This window comes from Rattus norvegicus, chromosome 5, assembly GCF_021556685.1.
Source record: "Rattus norvegicus strain SHRSP/BbbUtx chromosome 5, alternate assembly SHRSP_T2T, whole genome shotgun sequence".
Classification (NCBI taxonomy): Eukaryota; Metazoa; Chordata; class Mammalia; order Rodentia; family Muridae; genus Rattus; species Rattus norvegicus.
In genome coordinates this window covers 27,780,486-27,806,586 of record NC_141538.1, presented here as the reverse complement: position 1 = coordinate 27,806,586, position 26,101 = coordinate 27,780,486, and the positions used below count along the sequence as shown (strand labels likewise).

General features: G+C 41.1%; 1 protein-coding gene across 3 annotated transcripts in view; it reads right to left on the bottom strand.

Annotated features, from left to right (window-relative positions):
* The window catches only part of Clvs1 (clavesin 1), a 195,906-nt gene that overhangs the window by 100,705 nt on the left and 69,100 nt on the right, over positions 1-26,101 (bottom strand). For all 3 annotated transcript variants that reach the window (NM_001108969.2, NM_001428688.1, NM_001428689.1), the window contains one exon: positions 6,149-6,323. In NM_001108969.2, coding sequence (NP_001102439.1) covers positions 6,149-6,323 — 175 coding nt within the window. The remainder of the gene's footprint in view (positions 1-6,148; positions 6,324-26,101) is intronic.

Here is a 26,101-nt window from a genome sequence, read left to right as displayed (position 1 = left end):
CACCTCACCATAGCATCACACCAGGTCCCTCCACGAAGCCCAACTCTCAGCTCTTGCAGTCATCGTGATCACTCTCTAGTCTGGCTTTCCTGCCCTACTCTGTGGCTGCTCCTCGTCCTCTGAGCTGATGCTTCTCTTTCCTCCCTTGAACTATTCTTTTAGTCACCGCCTCCCGTTCCTAAGTTTTCCCTGAATGTTTTCTTTCCTAGATTTTAAACACTCTGAAATCTAAAAAAAATCACAAAATTTTCAGGAAAATGGATGGACTTAGAATGTGTCATGTTAAGTGATGTCACACAATCTTAGAAATGTATGTTTCCCTAACATGATTTCAACCTATAATTTTCTGTATGTATATGTGTATATATACATATATGATCATAGAATATACATAATTATTACATATTGTATATAATATATAATATATATCTTGTGATATGTGATGTATAATATACACCATATAAAATATTATGTATGATATATGTAATATGTAATACATATGTAATGTATAACATATAACATACAACACACTTATATATACATAGACTATTAGGTGATAAGAGTAATAAAGGCAGTGGACATGTGAAGAATAAAGCTAATTGCTCTTCTAGTTTTAACTCTACCATGATTTTTCTTTTTTTATGGGAAATGACTGCATAAAAAGTAATTGGTAGCAAAAGTGTAAGACACTATGTGAAGCTTCAGGGTGTCCATACACACTGGACCTGGGCTCTGATTGTGTACAGGGCAAGTGCTTCCTTGACTAGATCCCTTATTTTATAAATTCATCACTATAAAGTGAGTTTTAATTTAAAAAATAGGCACTAAAGATATCACTCAGAGATTAAGAGTACTGGCTGCTCTTCCAGAAGACGTGGTTTTGATTCCCAGTGCCCATATAACAGCTGACAACCATCTGCATGTAACTCTAGTCCCTGGGGATCTGATGCCTTCTTTTGGCCTCTGAAGGCACTAGGTATATGCATAATATACAGATAAAGATGCTGACAAAATAGTCATGTGTATAAAATAAATACATTTGAAAATATACTTTAAAGATAAAAAAATGCCCAAATTTCTTCTTTCTTTTCAGACAATGTAAACCATTAGACTATGTCATTGAACCTTAATTTTACATTGCCCTCTGGCTTTATCATCCAGAAGCATCAAGGCATAGATAGGAAGGGCCAAGAATGATATTATATAATTATATAGAATATTGGGACAGCAGGAAATGCCAGTCTCGTTGTTTCAGAGCAAAGCACTCTTGTGATAACCCAGTGAGGTCCCACAGGAGTTTGTCCCACAGTCTTGTCCTAATGACCTGTTCACCCGACAAGGTTTTACCTCTGTAACTTTTACAACACCACACACAGGACCAAACTTTGGACACACGAACCTTTGAGAAATATAATCAGACTCTATCTGAGGCCCAGAACTAATGCTCTATGGAGCTTTCATTTCCACATGGACCCACCTCGCCCAGTATCATCTCATTCGGTAGCCTCACCCTTCGCCTTTTACCTCACACCTGAACTTTGCCCTTTCACGAATCAAATTTTCTTATCTTGTTTCCTGTTTGGTTACTAAATCTCTTTTAGCCTTTTGTATTTCTTTTAGTCTAACATCTTATCCTCCCTTGGTCTAGTCAGCCTTTGAAGTGTCTGTCATGGTTTCAATGTGAATTGCACACCCACCTCCGGGCTCATGTGGATTCAGTACTCAGATACTGTCATTGCTTTGGGAGGTTGTAAGACTTTGGAACTTGGGTGGTCGATCTAGAAAACACACTCTGCTTGGTGCAGGCCATTGAAGATTACAGCCCAGCACAACGCCAACTGCCACTCAGTTTTCTGAGCTGCCAAGATGCTTTAAGCAGCCATTGCCTTGTTTCAATTATTATCTTTTTTAGATCATATTAAAGATAGGTTTATTGGGAAGCTTTTCTCTGGCGAGTTCATGGGGGGGGAGAAAGAAAAGGATTGTACATAGAGAGAGAAGAGAAGGAGAAGGAGAAGGAGGAAGAGGAGGAAGACGGGGCAAAATACCTAGATTATACAGGGAAGAAGCACCTGCTCACAAAGCTATGGGTGCACACCGTTCCTGTCACAGTAGATGGCTCATTTGGGAATAATGGGCCCTTCAGTCTACTCTCTTCAGTTGCTTCTGTCACAAATTTGGGTCATAATGATGAAGAAAGAAACTAAATCACCTTGTTTACTCACAAGCTCTGAATGGTCACCGTGGGAAACAAATCTGCCGCATTGCTTCGGTAATGACATGTTCTAATGTCATCTACTTTTTCAGATTGCCATGGATGCACCATAGTCCTTCCTGGTGCTTGTGAGCTGTGGGATATGAAATGGATTCTAATTTTCTCTTCTACTGAAGTACAACAGGCAGGCCTCTGTATGTTTGACTATAATTTTCCCGTTGCCTACAGTCCCTTCCCTTCTGTCTTTACTTCCCTTTTCAGCATTCGTCTGTTAAGAATGAGCAGGGGTGGGGTGGTGGTATTACCCAGGAAACCATGCTCTACGCTCCTGCATTGTTTTCTTCATCTGGGATTCTATTTGTTTCGTGGTTTTTCTTCCTTTCTGAGTGTTCTGAGTTGGGTTTCTTTCCCATTTGTTCATAAGTCTGGCTTTGCTTTGAAGTACAATTTTCCCAGCGTCAGAGGCTGTGTCTCTTTGCTTTTGTGGGTAAACTAGAAGTAAAGACGGAGAGATTGTTTCTCCATGGATTGAACTGAGTTAGAAGACTGGCTAGGTTTATAAAACACAGGAGCCCAAAGACTGTGTAACAAAAGTATGCCAGAGTGATACACCTATTTATCGGAACCATTTTAAATGGGCCACACTCTTTGCGTCAGGATCACCAGGGTGTCATCAGCCCTGATTCCTTTCATGATTTTAATTGACACTAAATGAGGTAGACCTTTTAAGGAGATGTTTTATTCCTCTACTATTTCCATATTAACTGATTGCACTCCTGCAAATTCACAATTCCAGCTCTGTAGTGTGAGAAGACAAAAGAGTTAGCTTAGAGGAAACATTTTCTTGGAGCATACATGAAAAGTTTAGAAGACACACATTCATTAGATTCTTTGTCCAGAATGCAAAATATCTTTTCCTTCACCCTGTTCCTAATGTGCTTTAGCACACAGAGTCAAAGATGCTGCAGACATTGCTGCGGCAAAAGTCTTAAGGGGAGGGAGTGCATTAGTTTATAAGTCTCTACCCAGCACCCAGTGTCAAGATATTGGGACTGGACTCATTCTTCCGCTACTGGGTGATAATTGAAAGATCACACCACAAGAATAGAAGGGAAGGTGATGTTGCACAGGCAGGTGACACCATCTGTGATGAGTCACAGTAACACAGATAGATAAGGAACTTCCTTGTTTAGGAGTAGTAATGAGGCTGCCGAGGGTCAGTGCTCAGAAATCCAGGCTTACAGAGCCAGGCAATGCAGATTTTATGTATGCAAGTGCATTAAAGTTAAATGAGTCTACTGACCAGGTCTCTTCATCTGTTCAATACCACTGGGACCTTCATGAGGTGCTGGCTGAATAAAGCCACTTTTCATTTCATTTCTGCTACCACATGTGAGGTAGGCATTGCTGCGATGCTACACTGCGCAGGGGGAGAACGGGAACCCAGGGAGGGAATGATTTGTCAGGTGCAGAGACAAGCTAGAAGCCCAGAGAGTAGACTATGTGCTCACCCACACCAAAGTGTGGTCATACCAGCAGCATGGGCACCTCAAAATGCTTATGAAGGATCAACTCTCACTCTGTGGCCCAGAACGAAGAAATGAGGAAGTCTAGTAGAGGATACAGTGGTGTGGGGTAACTTGGCCAAGAGGTGAGTATGATGACATAATGTCAAAATCATGTACATTATCTTACAATGCCATTGTAGACAACCATTGGAGATCTATGAAGACTTGCTACTGTACAGCACCATTGACAAAAAATGAATGGATTTTGTTCGGTCCTAGTTATAACCTTTTCACGGTATCAGAAGGGTCCATAGTCACCTAAAGATGAGGATAACCCCCATGATAAAGAAAGATCCCTAGAAGACATAGTGGTAATAGTATCTAGATGGTCCCTAAGTCAGAGAGAGGTTAGCCTGGTACGAAAAGTGATTGAGTTCCTAGATAGAGCGGCTATTGTAGGGGTGAGAGTTACCTCAGTAACTTCTTCATGTCCAAGACAGCATGCATTTTACAAGCCCAGTATTGGACCATCCGTATCCTAGATGAGCAGTCCTCAGCCTGTGAGTCATGACCCATTTGGAGGTCACATATCAGATACATTATAATTCAGAACATAGCAAAATTACAGTTATGAGGTAGCACAGAAAATAATTTTATGGTTGGGAGTCACCACAACATGAGGAACTCACGGCATTAAAGGGCCTCATCATTAGGAAGATAGCTTATCCTAACTTCCTTTCGGCCATGACTTTCCTGCCCTTTGCATGAAGTGTCTGTCCATCACTTCCTAAGCATCCTGAGGTCTGAAGAGACAGAGGTGTATCACAATTTAGATAATTAGTATACAGAATGGTCTGACGCTTTCTCAAGTCAGAGTGGCTCTATAAAAGGAAGCCCACCGCTCTGGAGATCAGGCAAGCACCTAACTCCCCCCGCCCCCGGTCACACTCGGTCCATCCCCTGGCTCTGGTCTCGCAAACCTTCAATCATCCTAAGAGAGGCTACCCCTTAACTGGAACTGCAGAACACTGTGGACTTCACCTTGGACCCCGGCACATGAAGATGAAGACCTAAATGGGACCCATCCTGACCTACTAAGGTTCATTAGGTATTTCCTGCAACAATAACTCAGCTTTGTAAATAACTTCATCTTTAAACCATACCCACCTGCCTTAATGCAGGAAGACCTGCGTCTGCTTAGTACAGTTAGTTAGCAAGGGCCTGTTATATAATCCACACATTTTTTTTTCAGAAACAAAAATTGGCACATAGGGTTGACTAAAGGGCTTTTATTTCTGGAAAAATACATATAAAGGAACACAAGTTAACTCATAGCAACCTACAAAAGTAACTAAGCTGTGCCCACAATGCACAAGGACCATTTAATGTCCCCAGGACCATTTAATGTCCCCGGGACCATGCACATGGGATGTTTCTCTTCTGAAATGCCAGATCTACTCCTCTGGGAAACAGGAAACCATGTTAATGTCATAATAATATCCATTTAATAGGCATATGTTCCTCAGAGGCCTGTGAAAGAACAAGCCACGGTTTAAGAAATGGAGCCATCCCTTGTGGTGCGCAGATATTGTGGGTGGTGAGACTCGGGTTTGGAATAACGTCAGTATTCACTGTCCATGTTTTGGTGTGTGGTTGCCCATTAAGAAACTGGTCACCCCCTGGAGTGAATCCATCAGATTAAGAAGGGATGTGAACTTCACCTATGAGGATAGCTAATGCCTCCAAAATGTGCCTTTAATTCTGCTTTTGCACACATCACCTCAGGATACCAAGCAGCATTTCTGAGTTAGCTACTTTTCATAGAACCACTGGCCCTTAAAAGGCCCACTGCTCTGGGAGATGAGAGGGCCGAGGAAGGTCCTTGAAAATTGCCCTAAACACAGAAATCTCTTCCTCAAAGGGCTCATTTTGGCAACTGCCTGCTGAGCTTCACCGACTTCCTTTGTTCACAGGGAAGCAATCTACTTTCCTACGGATTCTTCGGCACAGAACAAATGCTTTGGGAAGAAAAGATCCAGAGAGTGCATCTCTGGGGCTCAAAACGATCCTAGAGACCCAGCCCCCCATGCCATCACTGTGGGAAAAAAATGAAGCAGGTGCTTCCTAGCTGTCATTTTGTGAACTCTGGGACTTAGCCGAACGTCTCCAGACTTTCCTCATTATTGCTCTGGCAGGAAACGTGTGCCCGGAGTAACAGCAATTTAATATTGTTAATGAAAATGAAGGCCCATAAAGGAAAACAACAAACATTTAAGCTCAGGCTGAAGTAAAAATATGGAGCACACACGGGTGAGTTTAACTCACATTCCCTTCTTCCACTCCAAAGGACAGATAAGACTTCGGTTGCAAAAATCAGGCAAAAGTACAGTCGGGCGCACTTGCATTGCGTTGCCGTTAAACGTACCTGCAGCCCTTCAATGGCCAGTTTCAGGATCGACGGTGTCAGCTTGGAGGCTTGTTTGAAGGAAAAATTACTCCAGTCTATAATTAAAATGAAACCATTTATCTGGAGCTCAGGATCTTCGATAAGGACTTCCAAGGACAGGAGAATGGCGCGAAGGATGTCTGTGAAGGAGTTCCTGCAGCCAGAGCAGAGAGGAGGGTGTGAGTCTCGACAGCTGACAGATGGTACACTGTGTGCAGGATCCCTGCTGTCCTCACCCTGCTGCCCCATGAGGTGTTCATGCAGTCACACTAAGGTTCTCAGTGCTTCGCAAGGCAGACTGAGTGACAAGACTATTGCTTCGAGGTGGCTAGGATGGGTGCTCCCTTTAATTTTGTCCCAACAGCACCTTAGATTTAATGAGATATCACTCTTCTGCATCCTATGGCTCTCTGTTTTCTGCCCCCTTTGCATCACTGTACCCACCTTGTGGAAAGATATCTGGCGTGTGCACACACACACACACACAGACACACACAGACACAGACATACACATCAAAAACAAAAACAACAAAAACGAATGAAAAAACAGGGTCTGATGTCCACAGGGCAGGGGCTGTGCTACAAACCAAGATAATCTCTTCAGTACTCAATGAATCTTTATTGAACAAATGGAGTGAAACCTCAATCATGGATCCTTATTTGGATTAAGTATCTTTTATTCCTTTTCTATGCTGGAACCTTGTGGAGAGTGTAAGAAAGCCCATGCTATTGTTGCCATGTTTTTCCATCCGATTCATGGGTAGCAAAAAGAAAGAAAGAAAGGAAGGCGGGCGAGCAGTTTGTTTTCATTGAAGGTCTATAGGTTGTGATTCAGAAGGGAAATCACTTTGAGTACATCAGTAACTATGACAACAGGCGGACTTGAATACAAACTAGGATGATAGTTCTTCAGGGTTATGCTATAAGCCTCCACATCACTGATCCAAATGGCTGGCTGACTTTCATTACTAGAGTTTTCAGACACAAGCAAATGATGACAGAAGCACTTGCAAATGATCTGTTACATCGTCTAACTGCAGATCTAAGGCACTGCAAGAGTTTCACCATCAGGGAGGGTCTTTGATGAGCTGGAAGATGTAAGTCTGGATGTCAAGTGTCTGTGAATTCTATGACTTCCTTCAAGCGTTCCTTAAAATCAGAAACTTCGCTATGTGAAGTCACTCTCTAAGGGTTGTATTCCTAAAGTGATCAGTCTGGTTTAGAACCTTAACCACAATGTCTTCAGGATAGAGTTTGAGCATCTATGATTGGAAAGGAGGACAGCAATAGTACACACTGATGAATACAAGCTCGGAGTTCTGTTTCATGTTTGCAGTTGTAAGTTAGTATGCCCTGTCTCTACTTTTAAAGATAATAGTCGGAGAGAGGCTAGAAATGTGCTACGTGTGTTGAGAGGGATTGACATCACTCGCTCAGTCTGGAAGGAGTGTATGAAGAGACGACGATTTGGGATAAGCCTTGAGTGAACGGGCTTCGGATGAGTAACTCAAATAATAGAGAGAAAATAATTCAGGACAGAAGAGAGGCCTAAATAAAAATAAAAATAAACAGCTCACTCTATTTCTGCTTTCTATGTCAGGTTCTCTTTCCCCATTACCAAACTAAAATTCTCCTTCCCTCAGTATACCTACTTAGATTAGACCTAATGTATAGGGACAGGGAAGCACGTGGAGCTACCCACAGCATACACCCTCAGCTCTGCAAACATGATGCTCATGGACATGTAAGACCTCTAGATGGAAATGGTGGTTCCTGAAGATCATTTTTGCCATTATGGTTTCTTCTAAAACCAATGCCTATTTTAGAGATACTGTGGTCTTAGACTCTTAGGGTAAGTTTTAAGGAGCTGGTTTTGATTGTGGCTTAGGTTGCATTTTTACACAGTTACCAGACACTTACTTAAGTCAGAAACAGAGCTTTGTCTTGTGAAGAAATGCTGATTTCAGGGGAACACGGAACCAAAAACTATGTGTCTGGGTGATTTCAAATGGCAATATGGAAATATCTGGTGATAAGCTGGAAATAACCATTGGGATAACTGGGAATCTGAGCTTGGATAAGCATTTTTAGCAAGAGCAAATCTAGAAATACAACAAGGACTAAGAATCTGAGTTTTATATAAACTCTACAGACAGCACTGAAAGTGAAGGAAGAAGAATTAAATAAATAATGAAAGGTAAAAATGTGAAGACAAGATGGTTTAAGAAAAAGAAGAGAATGTTTTAGTGCAAGATAAACTTCATTTATTTCTGCATCAGTGACCTCAAATCCTCATGTCCTACCTACTCGATAAGAGCATAGTTCCTTATCTATGTGACTTGCCATGATTAAAACAAAATTGTTCAAGTTCTTAGTCTTGCTCTTCAAGTCACGCTTTTACTAATGCCCATGGTCAAACCATACCATGGCTAGAATGATGGATCGAGAAATAGACATACACAGGGAAGTGATACCCAACTGACTGTCAGGTCTCTCTGTAAGAAGTAGGGATACCTGTCTGAACCTTGCCTAGATGAACTCCCCATAGACAGAAGAGCAGGAATACACAATTATTATTCGGTGTTGGTATAGTTCGCCGTGCATCAGTCACTGTTCAAGACAAGAGGATGGTTTTCAAAGTCAGGGCAACAGCAAGGTTAAGGAGAATGGGGAAAGAGAAGTAACTGGCACGTTCACAGGTAGATGCCGTGGTTTAGTTGTTTGGATGATTAAGTTTCTAAGACTGGATTCCGCTAAGAATCCCAGAATGGCCTCGAATTTCCACTCCTGCAATTGCAGTCTCCTGAGTGCTGTGAGTAAATGTGTGAACCATGGTTCCCAGCAACAGAGTTCATCTTGAACAAGTTTTGAGAAAGCACTTTAGCTGATAGTTGGAGCTATTGATAAAATAAAGGTATTTAATAAATTAACTATTCCCTAACTTATTTAAGTAAGAGCTGTGTCTCTTCCTATAGCAGAGTCATTTGTGTCCACTTTTAAGAAAAGATGCTCAGGCTGGGGATTTAGCTCAGTGGTAGAGCGCTTGCCTAGCAAGCACAAGGCCCTGGGTTCGGTCCCCAGCTCCGGAAAAAAAAAAAAAAGAAAAGATGCTCAATTCTATCTAGAAACCTCTAAAACTACCTGAGGACCAGAATGTTACACCCATGTGATGAACCCTGAGAAATAAAGTAAAAGGAACTTAAGACTCAGATTTCCTTCCAAATGTTCAGGTTGTTGGAGATTGGTTCAAAAGCTTTGATTCATTCAGAAATCTGTGTGTCCAGACGCTGAAGATCCTTGTCCCCAGTTGGTTTTTTAGCAATCAATAAAGATGTTAACGGCCAATGGCTGGCCCATGGTCCCCTGAATGGGCCCGGGGTAGTAGTGGAAGGTTTTAGAAGTGCCCAACCTTTGTGGGAGCCAAGGCATTTTAAAAATAAGCTTGTACGTTTGTGTGTGTGTGTGTGTGTGTGTGTGTGTGTGTGTGTGTGTGTGTGTGTGTGTGTTCCATTCACAGATCCAAAGATAGCTCCTGGGCAGGTATGCAAGTGTGATCTGCCTACAGCCAGAGTGGTGAAGCATAAACTCACTGCTACACCAGGTACTCCACTTTCCTGGATGAACTGCAGGGCAGGAAGAGACCAGATGGAACAGGAGTTGTGAGGGTTCATTGCTACAGAAGCCCCGCTGCTTACCTGTGCTGGATTTGTACCCTTCATTTCCTGCGTCGTTGACTTACTCATACACATACAGCACCCCTCCCCCACCCTCATCCTCTTTCTTCTGGGGGAATATGCTTCATTTGTGAAACACTCTTGGCTGTTTGAAAGTTAGAATAACTAATAAACTAAATAATTTATGTAGATAATCCACCCTGAAAGATTTGGAGTGTAACCTACCACTCCATAAATACTGGCTGAGCATGTTGATGCCCTCCAAAGGCTACAGTAAGGAGAAGAGTCACTACTCAATGGAGAAAGCTGTGGACACAGTCAGAGCCAGGGTACCACAGGTGATATCAGCAGCGAGAAACCATAAAGGGCATTTTCTTGCTGGGATGTTAAAAATGGCACTTTATTTTGAGAACTGTCCTCCCCCTCCCCCACATCATGCCGTCAGAGCAATAATGAGGCAGACACTAAACACACTTCAATTGAAGGACGTTCCCGAAAACTGATGACCAGTGTCTCTCACAGTTGTGAGCTAGGTCAAAGTGCAGGGAAATTCTGAGCTTTTGCCACAGTCAAAAGGCCTCTAAGGGACACGACAGCCAAATGTAACACAGTTTTCTGAGAGCCTGAGACAGAATTAAAAAACGAACTGAGAAGACCTGAAGTATGTATGGATCATAGTGAATAATAGTAGCTTAATTTAGTTATTTCATTATGACAAATGACTGCAGACTAATTTCAGATGCTAATCTCAGTCAACTAGTTTCATGCAGAACACCAAGTAAGTCTCCCTGGCATCTTCACCGTAATTTGTAACTGTAAAACTGTTGTCAGTATGGTTGCTTTTTTAAGAAAATAGACCTGTTGGAACTTGTAGCCTGTTGCCTTGCATCTATATCCTCTAAAATGGTTCCAGACAAACCAAAATGGTCATCAACAATTCAACCTAAGGGAAACTGTGGTTGGAAGAACAGAAGCCATTTTCAGAGTGTCTTCACCAGATGAACTGATGTAGACACGAGTTGTTTAACTCTAATCACCCAAAGGAAAAAGACTACATTTTGCCCGCAGTCACAATTAGATTAGAATACTCTAGTATGTGTCTCAGAATGAAATAACAGATAAAGAGGGTTATTTACATTTCATCCATTCTCTCCATAATTTGCATAGCTTTTGTAATTTCAGAATTTAGTGCCACATTCTTTAACCTCATATAAAAGCACCAAGCGAACTGTAAATTGCCAATAAAATGTAAGGAATTACTAGGGTAAAAAAGAAAAAGTTTTGGGACTTTCCCATGAGGATTTTAATTAACTAAGACTTAGCAGTGGGTTTTAGTAGCACTTTCATCATCAGACCGAGAACACCTAGAGACTACAAATACAGATTATGTTAGGGTCGCCTCGTGCTTGCAGTTTTATCATTGTTTAACATCTCCCTTTATGGTTTTAAAATTTAATACAAATGGGAAACAAAATGATGTAAAATAGGGGTTACCAATTAGAAGTTGTTTAACTTTTAAGAACCTACTCATTTGTCTTGACTTTGTTCTAAGGCTTGAACCTTGGGGCTTGTACTATATCAGATAGAGGTCATATTTGAACAGACGACCATGCACTGGCCTGAAGAGATTATAAATAATACTTATTTTGGGGAGAATGGTGCAGTTTTCAGCCACTTCCATAACCACGGTGCATACTCCTGCAGTAACTTTTTCATTGTAGCAAGAAGTCACTAATATTTGTAGTTAAAGCCCTCATGTCAATTCTAATATTTACCAGTGTGATTCAATATTTATGAACGTTTTCCGTAAGAATTTTAAAGGTAGCTTCTATTTCACTAGAGGCCAGGCCAGAGCCATGAACCCCAAGTAAAACCACCACCTATTCCAGCCATGAAGAACCAGCATAACTCCAACTGTCCCTCTGCTCTTCACAGTATCCTGGCCCACCCTTGAAAGGAGCCTCCTACTCCACCAGAGGCCAGGCCAGCATCCTGAACCCCAGGGACAAGGCCAGCTCCCTGAAAACCAGGCTGAAAACTAATACCACACCAGAAGCCTGGCCAACATTCTGATTAGAGGACCTCTGGCCAAGTATGTAGCCCAACTCCAGAGCCCAACTTGGGCAGCAAACTCCTGGTGGACCAGAGGCGTTACAGGCCATTAGGAGCCCATACCCAACTTGGGAAGACACCCTCTACTCAATCATAGGCCACTCCAGCCAGAAGACCAGAAGAAGAATAGAAATGAAGGAAGAAAATACTCATACAACAAAGACAACCACAGAAATCAGCACCTAGACCTACAATCAATCTAAATCCAGGTGCTTAAACATAGGTGTAAGAACATAATCAGTAGCATTCAGGGCAATGGGTTCCCACCAGAGGACAGCTATCTACCTACAGCAAGCCCTGAATATTTCAACACAACTAAACCACAACAAAACAGCATAAAAAACAACTTTATGTTAGAGGTCCATAAAGAAAAAAATGAATAAATCCATTAAAGAAATCAAGGGAAAGACAATCAAAAGATAAGAGGAAATGAATAACTCCATTAAAGAATATCAAGGAAGCCAAGACAAAACAAACAAACAGTTCAAGGAGACGAATAAAACCATTCAATATGTTAATATTGAAGTAGAAGCAATACAGAAACACAAACGGAAAATTCTGAATATAAAGTATCTGGGTAAGGGAGAAGGAACACGGAAAGAAGCAGCACAAACAAAGCACAAGAAGTGGAAGAAAGAATTTTAGGTGCTGAAGACACAGTAGATAAACTAGATGCTCCAGTCAAAGAAAATGTTAAATCAAAAACATTCATGACACACGATATCCAGGAAATCTAGGAAAATATGAAAAGACCAACCTAAGAATAACAGGAATAGAAGATGGAGAGAGTTTCCAGCTCAAAGACCCAAATAATATTTTTAACGAAATCATAGAAGAAAGTTTTCTAACTAAAAGCCATGTTTATAAAGGTCTAAGAAGCTTACAGAACATCAAATAGATTGAACTAGAGAAGAAAGACCCCTTGTCTCATAATAAAACACAAAGAGCAAAGAATATTAAAAACTGAAAGAGAAAAATGCCAAGTAATATATAAAGACAGACCTATTAGAATTAGGCCCAACTTCTCAATGTAAAATCTAAAAGACAGAAGGGCTTGGACAGATGTGCTGTGGATGTGCTATAGATCATTGATGCCAGGCCAGACTACTATACTCGGCAAAACTTACAGTCATCATAGATGGAGAAAACAAGATATTCTGTGGTAAAGCCAAGCTTAAACAATATCTATCCATAAATTCAGCCTTACAGAATGTGCTACAAGAAAAACTACAAACCAAGGTGGTTTACTACTCCCCCAGAAAACACAGACAATAAATCAATAAATAATTTCACACCAACATAACCCGAAGAAGGAAATACACACACAAAACCACTGCCAACAACTACAACAAAATAACAGGAATTAACAATCATTAGTCACTTATATCTCTCATTATCAATGGACTCAATTCCCCAGTAAAAAGACCCAGACTAACAGAAAGGATCTGAAAACAAGATCTGTTCTTCTGCTGCATATAAGAAGCACACCTCAATATCAAATGTAGCTATTACCTCAGACTAAGAGGCTGCAAAAAGATTTTCCTTGCAAATGGACTCTTGAAGCAAGCTGATATAACTACTCTAATATCCACCAAAATATACTTCAACCTGAAATTAATCAAAAGAGACGGAGAAAGATGATTCATATTCATCAAAGGAAAAATCTACCCAGATGATGTTTTAGTTCTCAACATCTATGATCCAAATGCAATGGCAGTCACATTTGTAAAAGAAACATTACTAAAGCTTAAACAGCACATTGAATCTCACATATTGATAGCGGGAGACTTTAATACCCCCTTCTCATCAGTGGACAGTCATCCAGACAGAAGCTAATTAGAAAAATAATTGAGCTAACAAATGTTATGAGCCAAATGGACCTAACTGATACCTACAAAACATTTCACCCAACCACAAAAGATCATGTCTTCTTCTCAGCAATTTATGGAACATTCTCCAAAATTTTGCTGTATCACCACAGATAAAAGTTAGGTTGCAACAATGACAGAAACAGCAGAAAGACTGCAAAGTCATGGAAAGTGAACAGCTGTACACTGAATGACTATTGGTTCAAGGCAGAAATAAAGAAGGAAATTAAAGACTCCCAAAAATCCAATGAAAATGAATGTAAAACATACCTAAACTTATGAGATATGATAAAAAGCTATGTTAAGAGAAAAGTTCATAGCACTAGGTGACTTCATAAAGAAATTGGAGAGATATCATACTAGCAACTTTACAGCATACCTGAAGGGTCTAGAACAAAAAGAAGCAAACATAATCAAGATGAGTATACTATAGCAAATAGTCAAACTGAGTGATGAAATCAATAAAATAGAAACAAAGAGAAGAATCAATGAAACAAAGAGTTGGTTCTTTGAAAAAATCAAAAAGTATATCTAAATTGTTTTTCAAACTAACTGAAAGACACAGACCAAATATCCAATTAACAAAATATCCAATTAACAAAATAAAAAAAACAAAAAGGGAACAGAGCAAAAGACACAACGTAAATCCAAAAATTAGGTCATACTTCAAAAACCTATACTCCATACAATTGAAAAATCTAAATGAAATGAACCACGTTATCGATAGATACAACTTACCAAAGTTAAATTAAGACCATATAAACAATTTAAATAGACCTCTAATGCTCAAGAAAATACAAGGTATCATTAAAAATCTCTCAACCAAAAATACCTAGGGCCAGATGGTTTTAGAACAGAATTATACCAGACTTTCAAAGAAGAGCTAATACCAACACTCCTTAAACTATTCTACAAAATAGATACAGACAGAACATTTCCAAATTCACTTTATTAGGCCACAGTCACTCTGATACCTAAACCACACAAAGATTCAACAGAGAAAATTACAGACCAATTTCCTTCATGAAAAGAGATGCAAAAATACTCAATAAAATACTTGCAAACCCAATCCAATAACTCATAAAAAAGATCATCAGCCACGATCAAGTAGCTTTATCACAGAAATACAAGAACAATTCAACCTACAACAGTGAGTTAATTCAGTTCATCATATAAACAAACTGAAAGAAAAAAACACACATGATCATCTAATTGGATGCTGAAAAAGCCTTTGACAAAACCCAATATCCCTTCCTGATAAAAGTCTCAGAGAGATCAGGGATACAGGGAATATACATAAACATAGCAGGCCTATAACCAACACCAAATTAAACAGAGAGAAACTCAAAGCAATTTTACAAAAATTAGGAACAAGACAAGGTTTTCCACCCTCTCCATATCTGTTCAGTATAGTACTTGAAGTGTTATCCAGAGGAATAAGACAACTAAAGGAGATCGAGGTGATTCAAATTGGAAAGGAAGAAGTCAAAATATTGCCACCTGCAGATGATATGATTGTGTACATAAGGGACCCCAGAAGTTCTACCAAGGAAGTTTTATAACTGACAAACATCTTTAGTGAAGTGGCTGGACAAAAGATTAATGCAAAAAAATCAGTAGCCCTCTTGTAAATAAATGACAAAGTGGCTGAGAAAGAAATCAAGGAAACGACATCCTTTACAATAACTGCAAATAACAGAAAATACCTTGTAGTAACTCTAATCAAGCAAGTGAAAGACTTGTATGATTAAAACATCACGTCTTTGAAGAAGAAAAGCAAAAAAGATATAACAGAAAATAGAAAGATGTTCCTTGTCCATTTATCAGTAAGATCAATATAATATAAATAGTCATCTATCAAAAAGCAGTCTATGACTCAACACAATCCCCACTGAAGTTCCAATACAATACTTTACAGACCTTGAAAGAACAAAATTCAACTTCATATGGAAAAACAAAAACTTGAGAATAGCTAAAACAATTATGAACAATTAAAGAGCATCTGGAGATATCGCCATCCCTTATTTCAAACTGTATTACAGAGCAACAGTAAAAACCACTGTATGTCATTGGGCATAAAAACAAACAGGGGGATCAATGGAAATGAATAAAAAAACCTAGAAGTAAATCCATATACCCATGACACTTGCCTGCTATATAGAAGCCAGAAATAGGCAAACAAAACAAAACGAAGCATTTTCCCACTTATCTATCTATCTATCTATCTATCTATCTATCTATCTATCTATCTATTCACTTTACATACCAATATCGGCCACCCCTTCCTCCCAGTACCTCTTCACACAAATCATGTCCCTTATCCCCTCCTCTTCTCTTCTGAGAAGGGAGAGCCCCCTGCCCTGGTATTTCACATCCCCCGCCATGAAAACCAAGCTGCACATCTGCTACATATGTCCAGGGGCCCTAGATCCATTCCACGGCTGTTCTTTGGTTGGTGATTCAGCCTCTAAGAGCCCTCAAATATCCAAGTTAGTTGATTCTGTTCATCTTCCTGTAGAGTCCCTGTCCTCTTTGGGTCCTGCAATCCTTCCCCCAATGCTTCCTCAAAACTTCCCAAGTTCCATCTAATGTTCGGCTGTGAGTCCTTGCATCTGTTTCCATATGCTGTTGGGTGCAGACTCGAGGGGGCAGTTATGCTAGGCTCTTGTCTGCAAACGTAACAGAGTGCCATCCATAGTGTCAGGGATTGGTTCTTGCTGATGGAAAGGGTCTTAATTTGGGCCAGACACTGAATAATGCAAATAGATCCATATTTATCACCCTGCACAAAACTCAAGTCCAAATGGATCAAGGACCTCAATGTAAAACCACATACATGAAATCTAATAGAACAGAAAGTGGAGAACAACATGACAGGGATAGTGCATTCACAAAATCTCAACAATGTAGTTCCCTAAACAAGACCAGAATGATGACACCACCAGTGAACATACCTATGTGGATGGGGAAGATTTCACAAGGCCAACCCTAAATGAAGAGCTACAGGGAGTCCATTGCTTTGACAGGAGACTGAGTCTTCTCCAGACACGAACCTCCTGATGGATTATCCAATCCAGCAGTCATCTCTAAATATATATACACAATAGTAACACTAAATGATCTCAGTAGGACAAGAGAGAAGTGTGTGTGTGCAACAGAATAATTATTTTTAAAAACAATGGTCTTAAATTTGGAAGAGAGGAAGAGGACCAAGAAGTTTAGAGGGAAAGATGGCCATTATATAATCATAGTATTCAAGTATGGAATTCTCAATACTGTAGTAGTTTGAGTAGGAATGCAGTCATAAATTTATGTGTTTGAGTGATTGGCCATAGAGAGTGGCAATATTAGGAGGTGTGGCCTTGTTGGAGGAAATGTGTCACTCTGTAGGTGGGCTTTGAGGCCTCCTATGTTGAGATTCCACCAGTGTGGAAGAAAGCCTCCTCCTGGCAGCCTCCATATCAAGATGAAGAATTCTCAGCTCCCCCAGCACCATGTCTGCCTGTATGACGTCATGCTTCTCACCATGATAATGGACTAAACTGCTGAAATTGTAAACCGGCCCCATTTAAAAGCTTATCTTTATAAGAGTTGCCTTGGTCGTGGTGTCTCTTCACAGCAATAACCCAAACTAAGACAAATGCAAATTTTAATTTTTAAAGTTTTATATGAAAAGGCATAAAATGATACCAAGCAATATCATGATAAAGCTCTGCTACCAAAAAAATAGTTGATAAGGCAAATGCTCCTTCATTAATGCAAAGCAAGGTTAAGAAAAAGTTTCTGCAGACCACCCTGACGGGCTTTCTGTCTCCTTTACAGAGAGCAGAAAGCACGGTGTTCATACCTGACATTCAGAAGCATTGAAAATGAAGCACTGCCATTCTAACCTGCTCTTTTCTTCTTTGAATTCGTTTACAGAACAATAATACAAATTGTGTGTGTGTGTGTGTGTGTGTGTGTGTGTGTGTGTGTGTGTGTGTGTGTGTGTGTGTGTGTGTGTGGGTGTGTGCATGCGTGTCATCCATGATAACTTCACTTATGGTTAATTCTTATTTGGTTGAAATGAAGACCTGGTTGAAAAATAAAGACACAGTATTGTGTCACATTTGGCCCTAGTCTTCCAACCCTTCCTAGAATTTCAGAAAAAGTGGTGAACATTAGGTGCATTTGCCCACTTACTTTAGTAATCTGTCCAATGCATCAGAAGTTCATCAGCCTTCTTAGTCAATAGTTCAACACATGCTTAGCCAATGCCTTTTACTTTATACAAAATTGTTTTCCATACCATACATTCTCATTATGGTTTCCCTTCACTTCATTGCTCCCAAATCACCAATCCCCACCTTCCCACCAACTCAACTCCATGCCCTTTCTTTCTCTCTCTTTAGGAAATCAACAAAAACAAATCAAAGAAACAAAAACCTTTTTAGAAAGAAGAAACAGGAATTCAGATGCACACACACACACACACACACACACACACACACACACGCAAACACACACACCCAAAGAACAAACACTAAGCCCATAAAACACAAGATCTATTTTATACAAACCATATTATAAAAGCAAAAGTTATCTGTCATATAAAAAGGCCCAAACCAAAACAATATCCGATGAAACAGGAAAAACTGGATCTGTATGAGGGATCAGACACCTTTGGACCTGAAGGATAACAAGGTCATTAAAGTGTGTTTGGAGTGTAGTGGATTCAGAGTCGAGACATAGTTGTTCCTCTTGAGCTTGGCAAGTTTCTCTCTGGCTTAGATGCATCTCTGAGGAAAGATTATGCCACCCAATGCCCTAGCACCGATAAAGTGAGGCAAAGCACATGACACCAACATAGACCAAATCGTGCTTGGAAGATGCTGATAACCATGATGGCTTTTGATTTTGCATGAGGAACTATGGGATGAGACAAGAAGTATAAGTGGTTTGTAATAGGCTTGGGGTAATAAAAAGAAGAGTTCACTTCAGACTGAGAGTTTTCAGAAATTCTTTAATTGGTCCAGGAAGAATGGGAAGGTTTAGGGAATGGACTTGAAAGCAAAGGGCAGAAAGAGCTACATAAAGGAGCATACAGGGGAAATCTTGTTCTTTGTTTGGAACAACATGGTCCTGTGAAATGAGGCAAACAATTATTAAAAGTGAGCCAGAGGTGTGCTGGGATGCACCTGCTTTCTGCCTTCTGGGATCGCTCATAAGTGAGCGCAGGAGGAGAAGGGCGATGCTAGCAGCTGGGCACGTGGAGACCCAGATGGTCAGCTGGGACTTGGATACAAGCAGGGTCTAGACACAAGCCTAGTCACAAGGAAGTGACTGCTACACAAGGGACAAGAACCAAAGGAAATGGTATCTGTAAGAAACACTAAGAGGCTAGCAGGACTCTCTATGCAGAGGTAGGCAGGGCAGTGGTGCCACAGAGAGGAGAGGAGCTCCAGGAGGCAGGAAGTGCCTCAGAGTGGTTGCAGGAAACTATGTTACTTTAGCATTAATGAGGCCGGGACACATTCCTGTCAAAGGAGAGGAAAGCCACAATAAGTCAGCATTGTCTTCAAAGAAAATTATTTATTGTCTTTGTATCATAGGTATCCGTGCCTCGGCGGGCTGCTCTGTGAGTTCTAGGAGAGTTGGAAGCCTGTGTACTTCCCTCTAAATCCTAAGCAATCACTAGTTCCCTCACACAGAGGAAGCTCAATCAATTACCAGTGACGGGGGAGGAAGGCAAGTCAAGCAGCACGCACACATATTTCAAGACACTGCAAACAGACCAAGCCTACACGGTACTCACGGCGGCTGCATTCTGTCATTGCCGTCCTTGCTTGTCACTGATGCCTGATGTGTGCCTTCTAGTGCTTTTCCTATCCTGGGTCGGATTAGTGGAGGGTGATGCTCTCCTGAGGACCACAGGCCCAAGCAGAAGAAAGGAAGTAGGCCTTTCTGATGGGCATTGCTTGTTTTTTTTTTTTACAAGTCTTTTTTTTTTCCTTAAGTCGTTCTGCTGTTCCCAAACCTTTTCATTCAAGAGATCCTCTCACCTCAGTCTCTCAGGCAGTTCAAACGACATGCATGTGCCACCATACTTGGCTTGACTTTGATTTTGATTAAAGTGACTGCTACTTGCATTCACGCAAGGTTTGTGTGTGAGTGAAGGAGGTCACTGAGGAACGGGGACTATAGAAGAGTTAATAGCGAATGCCTTGTATACATATTTATAGACAGGAAGGCCGGTGTACCATAGTATTTTGCTTGATGAGAAAGAGCTAGTTCCCCCAAAGACCCCTTCATGACACATGAAATGAAAGCAAGAATGAGGTAACCTCACTCAGCAATCCTTATTAAGCAGAGAGGATTAAAAAAATAAAATAAATAAAATAAAAGCTTCAATGGAAGTGAGCATTCTATCCATTACTAAAGTGGGATGAAAATTTGATTTCATCCTTGTCTATTTTGGTAACTCCCTTGGCTGAGAAGTATCGTCGAAGTAAGAATTCGGAGGGATGTCAAGAATGCAAATGAGCGCTTAATATAGTTAAATAAACACTGTTTTTAGTTTCTGCTCTGGCCTCTCTGCCTCCAACAAGAGCTTCTCAAACAAATGAAGGCTTTCCTACACTTATTATCCAAAAACACATGGCCGCTTTCCAAGTCCCTCAGTCGCCCTGTGCAATCACTGAGTGATCTCACAGTGGAGAGCTCCGTCTCTTTGCATGTCTTTCTGTGTGTCTCTTTCTGTCTCTGTATCTCTCTTTTTTTCTCTCTCACTCACCCACCCACACCACGACCACCCACCACAACCAACCACAACAACAACACCAGCAGCAGCACCATTTGGTTTACACACGTCTTCACTGATATTCCACCAAACTTCCCTGTGCATTAGACAGACAGCTAGTGTGGTCACCAGAGTGGAGTGACAAACATCATCCCCAAGGTGGGGATCAGTGTGCATTTACAGATCTAGTACTGTGTTTATGGAAATGTCCCAGTCACTCCTTAAAATGGCATGTTCTTTTCCCTGAGTTGACCTGACTCAGAACCATAAAGTCACTTTCAAGTTAAGGCACCTGGTAACAAGCGAGAAGGCACCTGAGGAAAATGTCAGTCAGATGGTACACGGCGCTCTGAGTGATTCCACACTCGGAGACCCTTCCCTCTTGATGACACTTTGCAGTTGCTTGCAATCAGCAATCAGGAAATAGCTTCTCAATGTAACCAGTTCTAAAAATAGTGCGCAAGGCGACTCAAATTAAATTGTGTACTAGAAAAATGACCTATAATATGGACTGTCATGACAGTAATGAGTTGAGAGTATATCGTACCTCAGAATTTTAATTAGTTCAGAAAATCGTCTACTGAAAACAAAAACTCGAAAGGTTTGTCCTCAGTAAAGAGATCAATACATTCTGGAAGATCTAAAATCAGGAAAAACCCAGGCTCTAAAATTAGTTGTCTGTAACTAAACATCTGAGCCCTCCAAACTGTGAGTAAACTCCACAGTAAGAGTAAATAGGCACTGAACTTAGAGACTGTGCCATCTGATTCAAGTTTACAATATTAGCTTATCCTGTCTCCTTTCTAAAACACGTAGCCTTCTCAACCACAAGCCATGGAATCAGCAATGATCAAGGCATTCGTGATAGACAGAGAAGAGAAGCTATAGGACAGTATTCGTCTATTTACATCATGGAGCTAGCTTCCCAGACTTCAGTAATGAATGTAATTTTTTTTGCTACTTTGTAAGTTGTCATTTTCAACCTGCTGCCACTTCTCAGTGACAATATCTCCTTCAGGAGACCTCCAAGACGCATATGACCTTACAGCTCTCAGACGCAGAGCAATGCTGCTCTCTGAGTACGCCGTTTCCGAGTTATGGTGCCAGGAAGCAAGTCTGATGGGAGAATTCGTTGTCTTGACTGTCTCTCATGCTTAATATTCCACAAATAACAGCTGTCACTCGTGGCTTAATTATACCCTGAAGCCAAACTGCATGAGCTTTCATGGGGCAGAGGAAAAAAGTCTCCAGCAAACTCCACCATTGCTTCAGGAATGGAAACTAATTTTTTCCTCTTATTGGATATTTTTTATTTACATTTCAAGTGCTATCCCCTTTCCCAGTTTCCTCTCCAGAAAACCCCTATCCCACCCCCTGCTTCTATGAGGGTGCTCCCCTACCCATCCACCTACCCACTCCCTCCCTCCTTCCTGCCTGACATTCGTCTACACTGGTACATCAAGCCTTCACAGGACCAAGGGCCTCTCCTCCCAATGATGTCCAACAAGGCCATCCTCTGCTACATATGAAGCTGGAGCCATAGGTCCATCCCTGTGTACTCTTGGAATGGTGGTTTAGTCCCTGGGAGCTCTGGTGGGTCTGGTTGGTTGATATTGTTGAGCTTCTTATGGGGTACAAACCCCTTCAGCTCCTTCAGTTTTTTTCTAACTCTTCCAGTCCAATGCTTGGCTGTGAGCATCTGCTTCTGTATAGAGACAAAGTGTAGAGCAGAGACTGAAGGAAAGGCCATCCACATACAGCCACCTCCACTGGGGATCCATCCCACATACAGCCACCAAACCCAGACAATACTACTGATGCCAAGAATTGCTTCCTGACAGGAGCCTGATATAGCTGTCTCCAGAGAGGCTCTGCCAGAGCATGACAAATACAGAAACTATTTTAATTTAACTGGAGAGACAGTGAATGGGTAGAACCCAGAACACTGTGACCGTGACAGTCAACTGCACACGCAACCATAAATGACCTGCCTGTTTACATTAAGGCAGATATAGAGAAAGTTTAGCTTTACTATAAAAAGGAGCCCTAGGTACCAGTTGAACCAAGCAGATTATGTATAATGAAAGTGACAATTGGATTTTTTAAAATTATACTATTTGTTCATCAGTTAATCTCTTGTGTGTGGTAGGGCTGCATATGTGCAGGAGGTCAGTAGACAAGTAGACATCTTGGAGGATATGGGTGTCTTCTACTGATCATCAATCATATGGGTTCTCTGCACTGTCTCATGAACCAGTGACTTGGGAGTTCTCTAGTCCTGCTTTCTGCCGGTCAGTCAGAAATGTCTATTTTCTATTTTCTAACTCTCTGTGTGTGTGTGTGTGTGTGTGTGTGTGTGTGTGTGTGTGTGAGAGAGAGAGAGAGAGAGAGAGAGAGTGAGAGAGAGAGAGAGCGAGAAAGAAGAAGAAGAAGAAGAAGAAGAAGAAGAAGAAGAAGAGGAGGAGGAGGAGGAGGAGGAGGAGGAGGAGGAAGAGGAAGAGGAAGAGGAAGAGGAAGAGGAAGAAGAAGAGATGTTTAATATCAAAATTCTACTGTAAAATAATGGAAATAGGGCAATACAAGTCATCAATCAACAGAAAGCAAACAATAAAGCTAAAGGAATACTCAGCGGCTCCTGTCCCAGGGGTGGGATCAGTTCACTGGATCCCACCAGGTAACTTTCTTTCCCCATGGAAAATTTGATGCCTGTCTGGGAAATTATATTATAGCAGTGTTAAAGGCAACATTGTTTCTTTCCTTTAATTACACCACAGATTATCACTTAGAAGTTCTCTAAGCAATTATTTATTACTACCATTTACCCTGCAGGAGAAATTGTGAAGCGCCAGCAAGATTTTTCTTGTCTTCAAAATAGGTCCCAAATATTCCACACTCTGAATAGCAAAACAGAACTTGGAAAATGCATTGCATATGCACATAAATACACCTATAACTTAAATTCTCACAAAAAGAGAAAGTGCAATCTTTCAACTTGGGATTTTTTCCACAGAAGAAATTGGGTGCCTTCATGTAACAAAATCATAGAGATTGATAACAACTGGAAAACACTAAAAATTTAGGACCTACATTAGAAGTAAGTAGTTTAGTGTCCAAAGAGGGAAAATGTTAATGTTCTGCCTCTGGAAAATTCTACCTTAAATTTTTTTCCTGTTTTAATACCTGAATGCTAAGGTTGACGGGTCATTGCCTGGCCCAAGTCTGTTCATCTAACCACAGGGATACAATTCGTTTCCTAACTGTTCAAACATTCCATTCCCAAGAGAGAACACTAAAGCTTTCTGTCTCTGTTCTGAATTCAGGAGACATTGATTGCTCTAACCTCTGTATAATTCTCTGCATCCTGAGACAACATATAAATATTCTAATCACTGACTATAGAAATCTCAAGGACTGGAGAAATACAGAGGTTGGGGATCATGATTAAGATTGGTTTTTACAGAATAGATTTGCAATTAAAATAGAATGAAGCAGTTAAAAATTGATGACAAAAGTGACTCTTGAAAGGAGATGGACTCCCCTCCCCTCTTCCCCTGCTCTCCCCCTCCTCTTTCCTTCCCTCCCTTCCTCTCCCCTTCTCTTCCCCTCCTCTTCCCTACCTACCTGTCCTATCCCCTCCTGTCCCCTACCTTTCTGTCCTCTCCTCTCCCCTCCTCTCCCCTTCCCTGCCCACTTAGGGTACATCTGCTACTGTGCACAGAAAGAAAGGGAGTTGATGATTTTCACAATACTGAGAACACTACCAGCATTTGTTTAGCTGAAGCCAGTAATGAATAATAACCCACAAAGTACAATAAATCCAGAAAAAGATCCCAAATGTCAGCAGACTCTTATCTTAGATAACGTGAAGTCCAGTTTCAGATAAGCTCAGTAAAACTGTAAAGAACAATTCATTGCTCAATTGGAACAAGGACCATGGCTCCTTCGTCTAGTGTCTAGTGATCCTGAAACTCAGACAACAACTCGGGGAAGAAATATTAACTGAAAGGGGAGGCTGAACAATGCATGGGATCAAGACCATTTCTTATTGTTCTCCCCACCCATTTATGATATTCTCCTCCTTTTTGTAGTATGAAGTCGCATCACATTTTAAGTCTTGAGTAAATTTTCCTTTAGTTTTTTATTTTTATTTTTATTAATCATTCCATTTGTTTACATCTCAAATGATATCCCACTTACCCCTCCACAACCACTCCACCCCATGTCTGCCCTCTCCTCCCTCCCCTTTCCTTCTATGCGTGTGCTCCCCAACCTGCCAACTGTCTCCCGCCCCACCATTCCAGCATCCATCCCCTATGCTGGGGCATCAAACCTCCACAGGACCAAGGGTCTCTCCTCCCATTGATGTCAGACAGAGCCATCCTCTGCTACATATGTATCTAGAACCTTGAATCCCTCTCTGTACACTCCATGGTTGGTGGTCTAGTCCCTGAGAGCACTGGGAGGCAGGGCTGGAGAGATGGCTCAGTGTTAAAAGTGCTGACTGCTCTACCAGAGGTCCGGACTTCAATTCCCAGCAACCACTTGGTGGCTCAAGGCCATCTGTGAGTTCCTCTTCTCCCTCATTCCATCTTTGAACTCCTAACCAAGTTCTTCCTGGTAAGTGTTCGCCTACTCCTTCACTGTGCCTCTCTGTACAAATGATCACTTGCTCTTAGCTCTTTCAGAGTCAAAGTCAAGCCTTCTCTCCTGTTATAATAGCCCTGACCCCGGCTGCAGTAGTCTTGCGTGGTCTTTTTTTTGCCACACTTAACAAGTGTCTGGTGAATAATTTTTCTTTTAGAGTACAATATATGAATCTCAAATAGACAAGTCCATGGCACACGTCTTGTAAATAAATATCCCTAAATGGGCAAGTTGGCCCAGGCTGAGACAGAGAAGTTCTCTTTCCTGTGGATGACATCAAGGCATCCCTCAGAGACTGCAAACAGTGGAGACTGGATTGTTCTGTCTGCCATTAACACAAAACAGCTTTCCCCGGGGATGGACACCAAGGAGGATTTGTTGCATTCGTTTGGGTTAATGAGCCTTGTTTATATCCGAGGTCATCAGTTAAATCAATCTCTGAGACAGGAAAGGGTTAAGGTTCTTTGAGGCTCAGAGGAAGTTGGTTGACTACAGTAGTTTAGACTTATATGGATGAAATAAAGGGCCAGGAGGACATCACATGGGCCACGTCTTTCCTTTGCTATTCCCCATTCATCGAATGGACACACCCACTTCCCCTCATTTGGGAACGCCTTGCTAACTCATTTGTCACCACTGGGAGCCAGAATAGTGTTCTTAGGGAAAGCCAACTGTAGCACTTGTTGCTTAGTATTTAAGGAAAAGTCACAGATTTTTCCAGAGTCATTGGAAGGGTTCTGACGTCCCACACTAGCTATCTCGAAGAGACAACGCATACGTTTCCTATTTCCACTTAATGCCAAAACGCCACGAAGAAAACCACCTTTCTTTGTTGCTCTCCAGCTACTCTTGAATC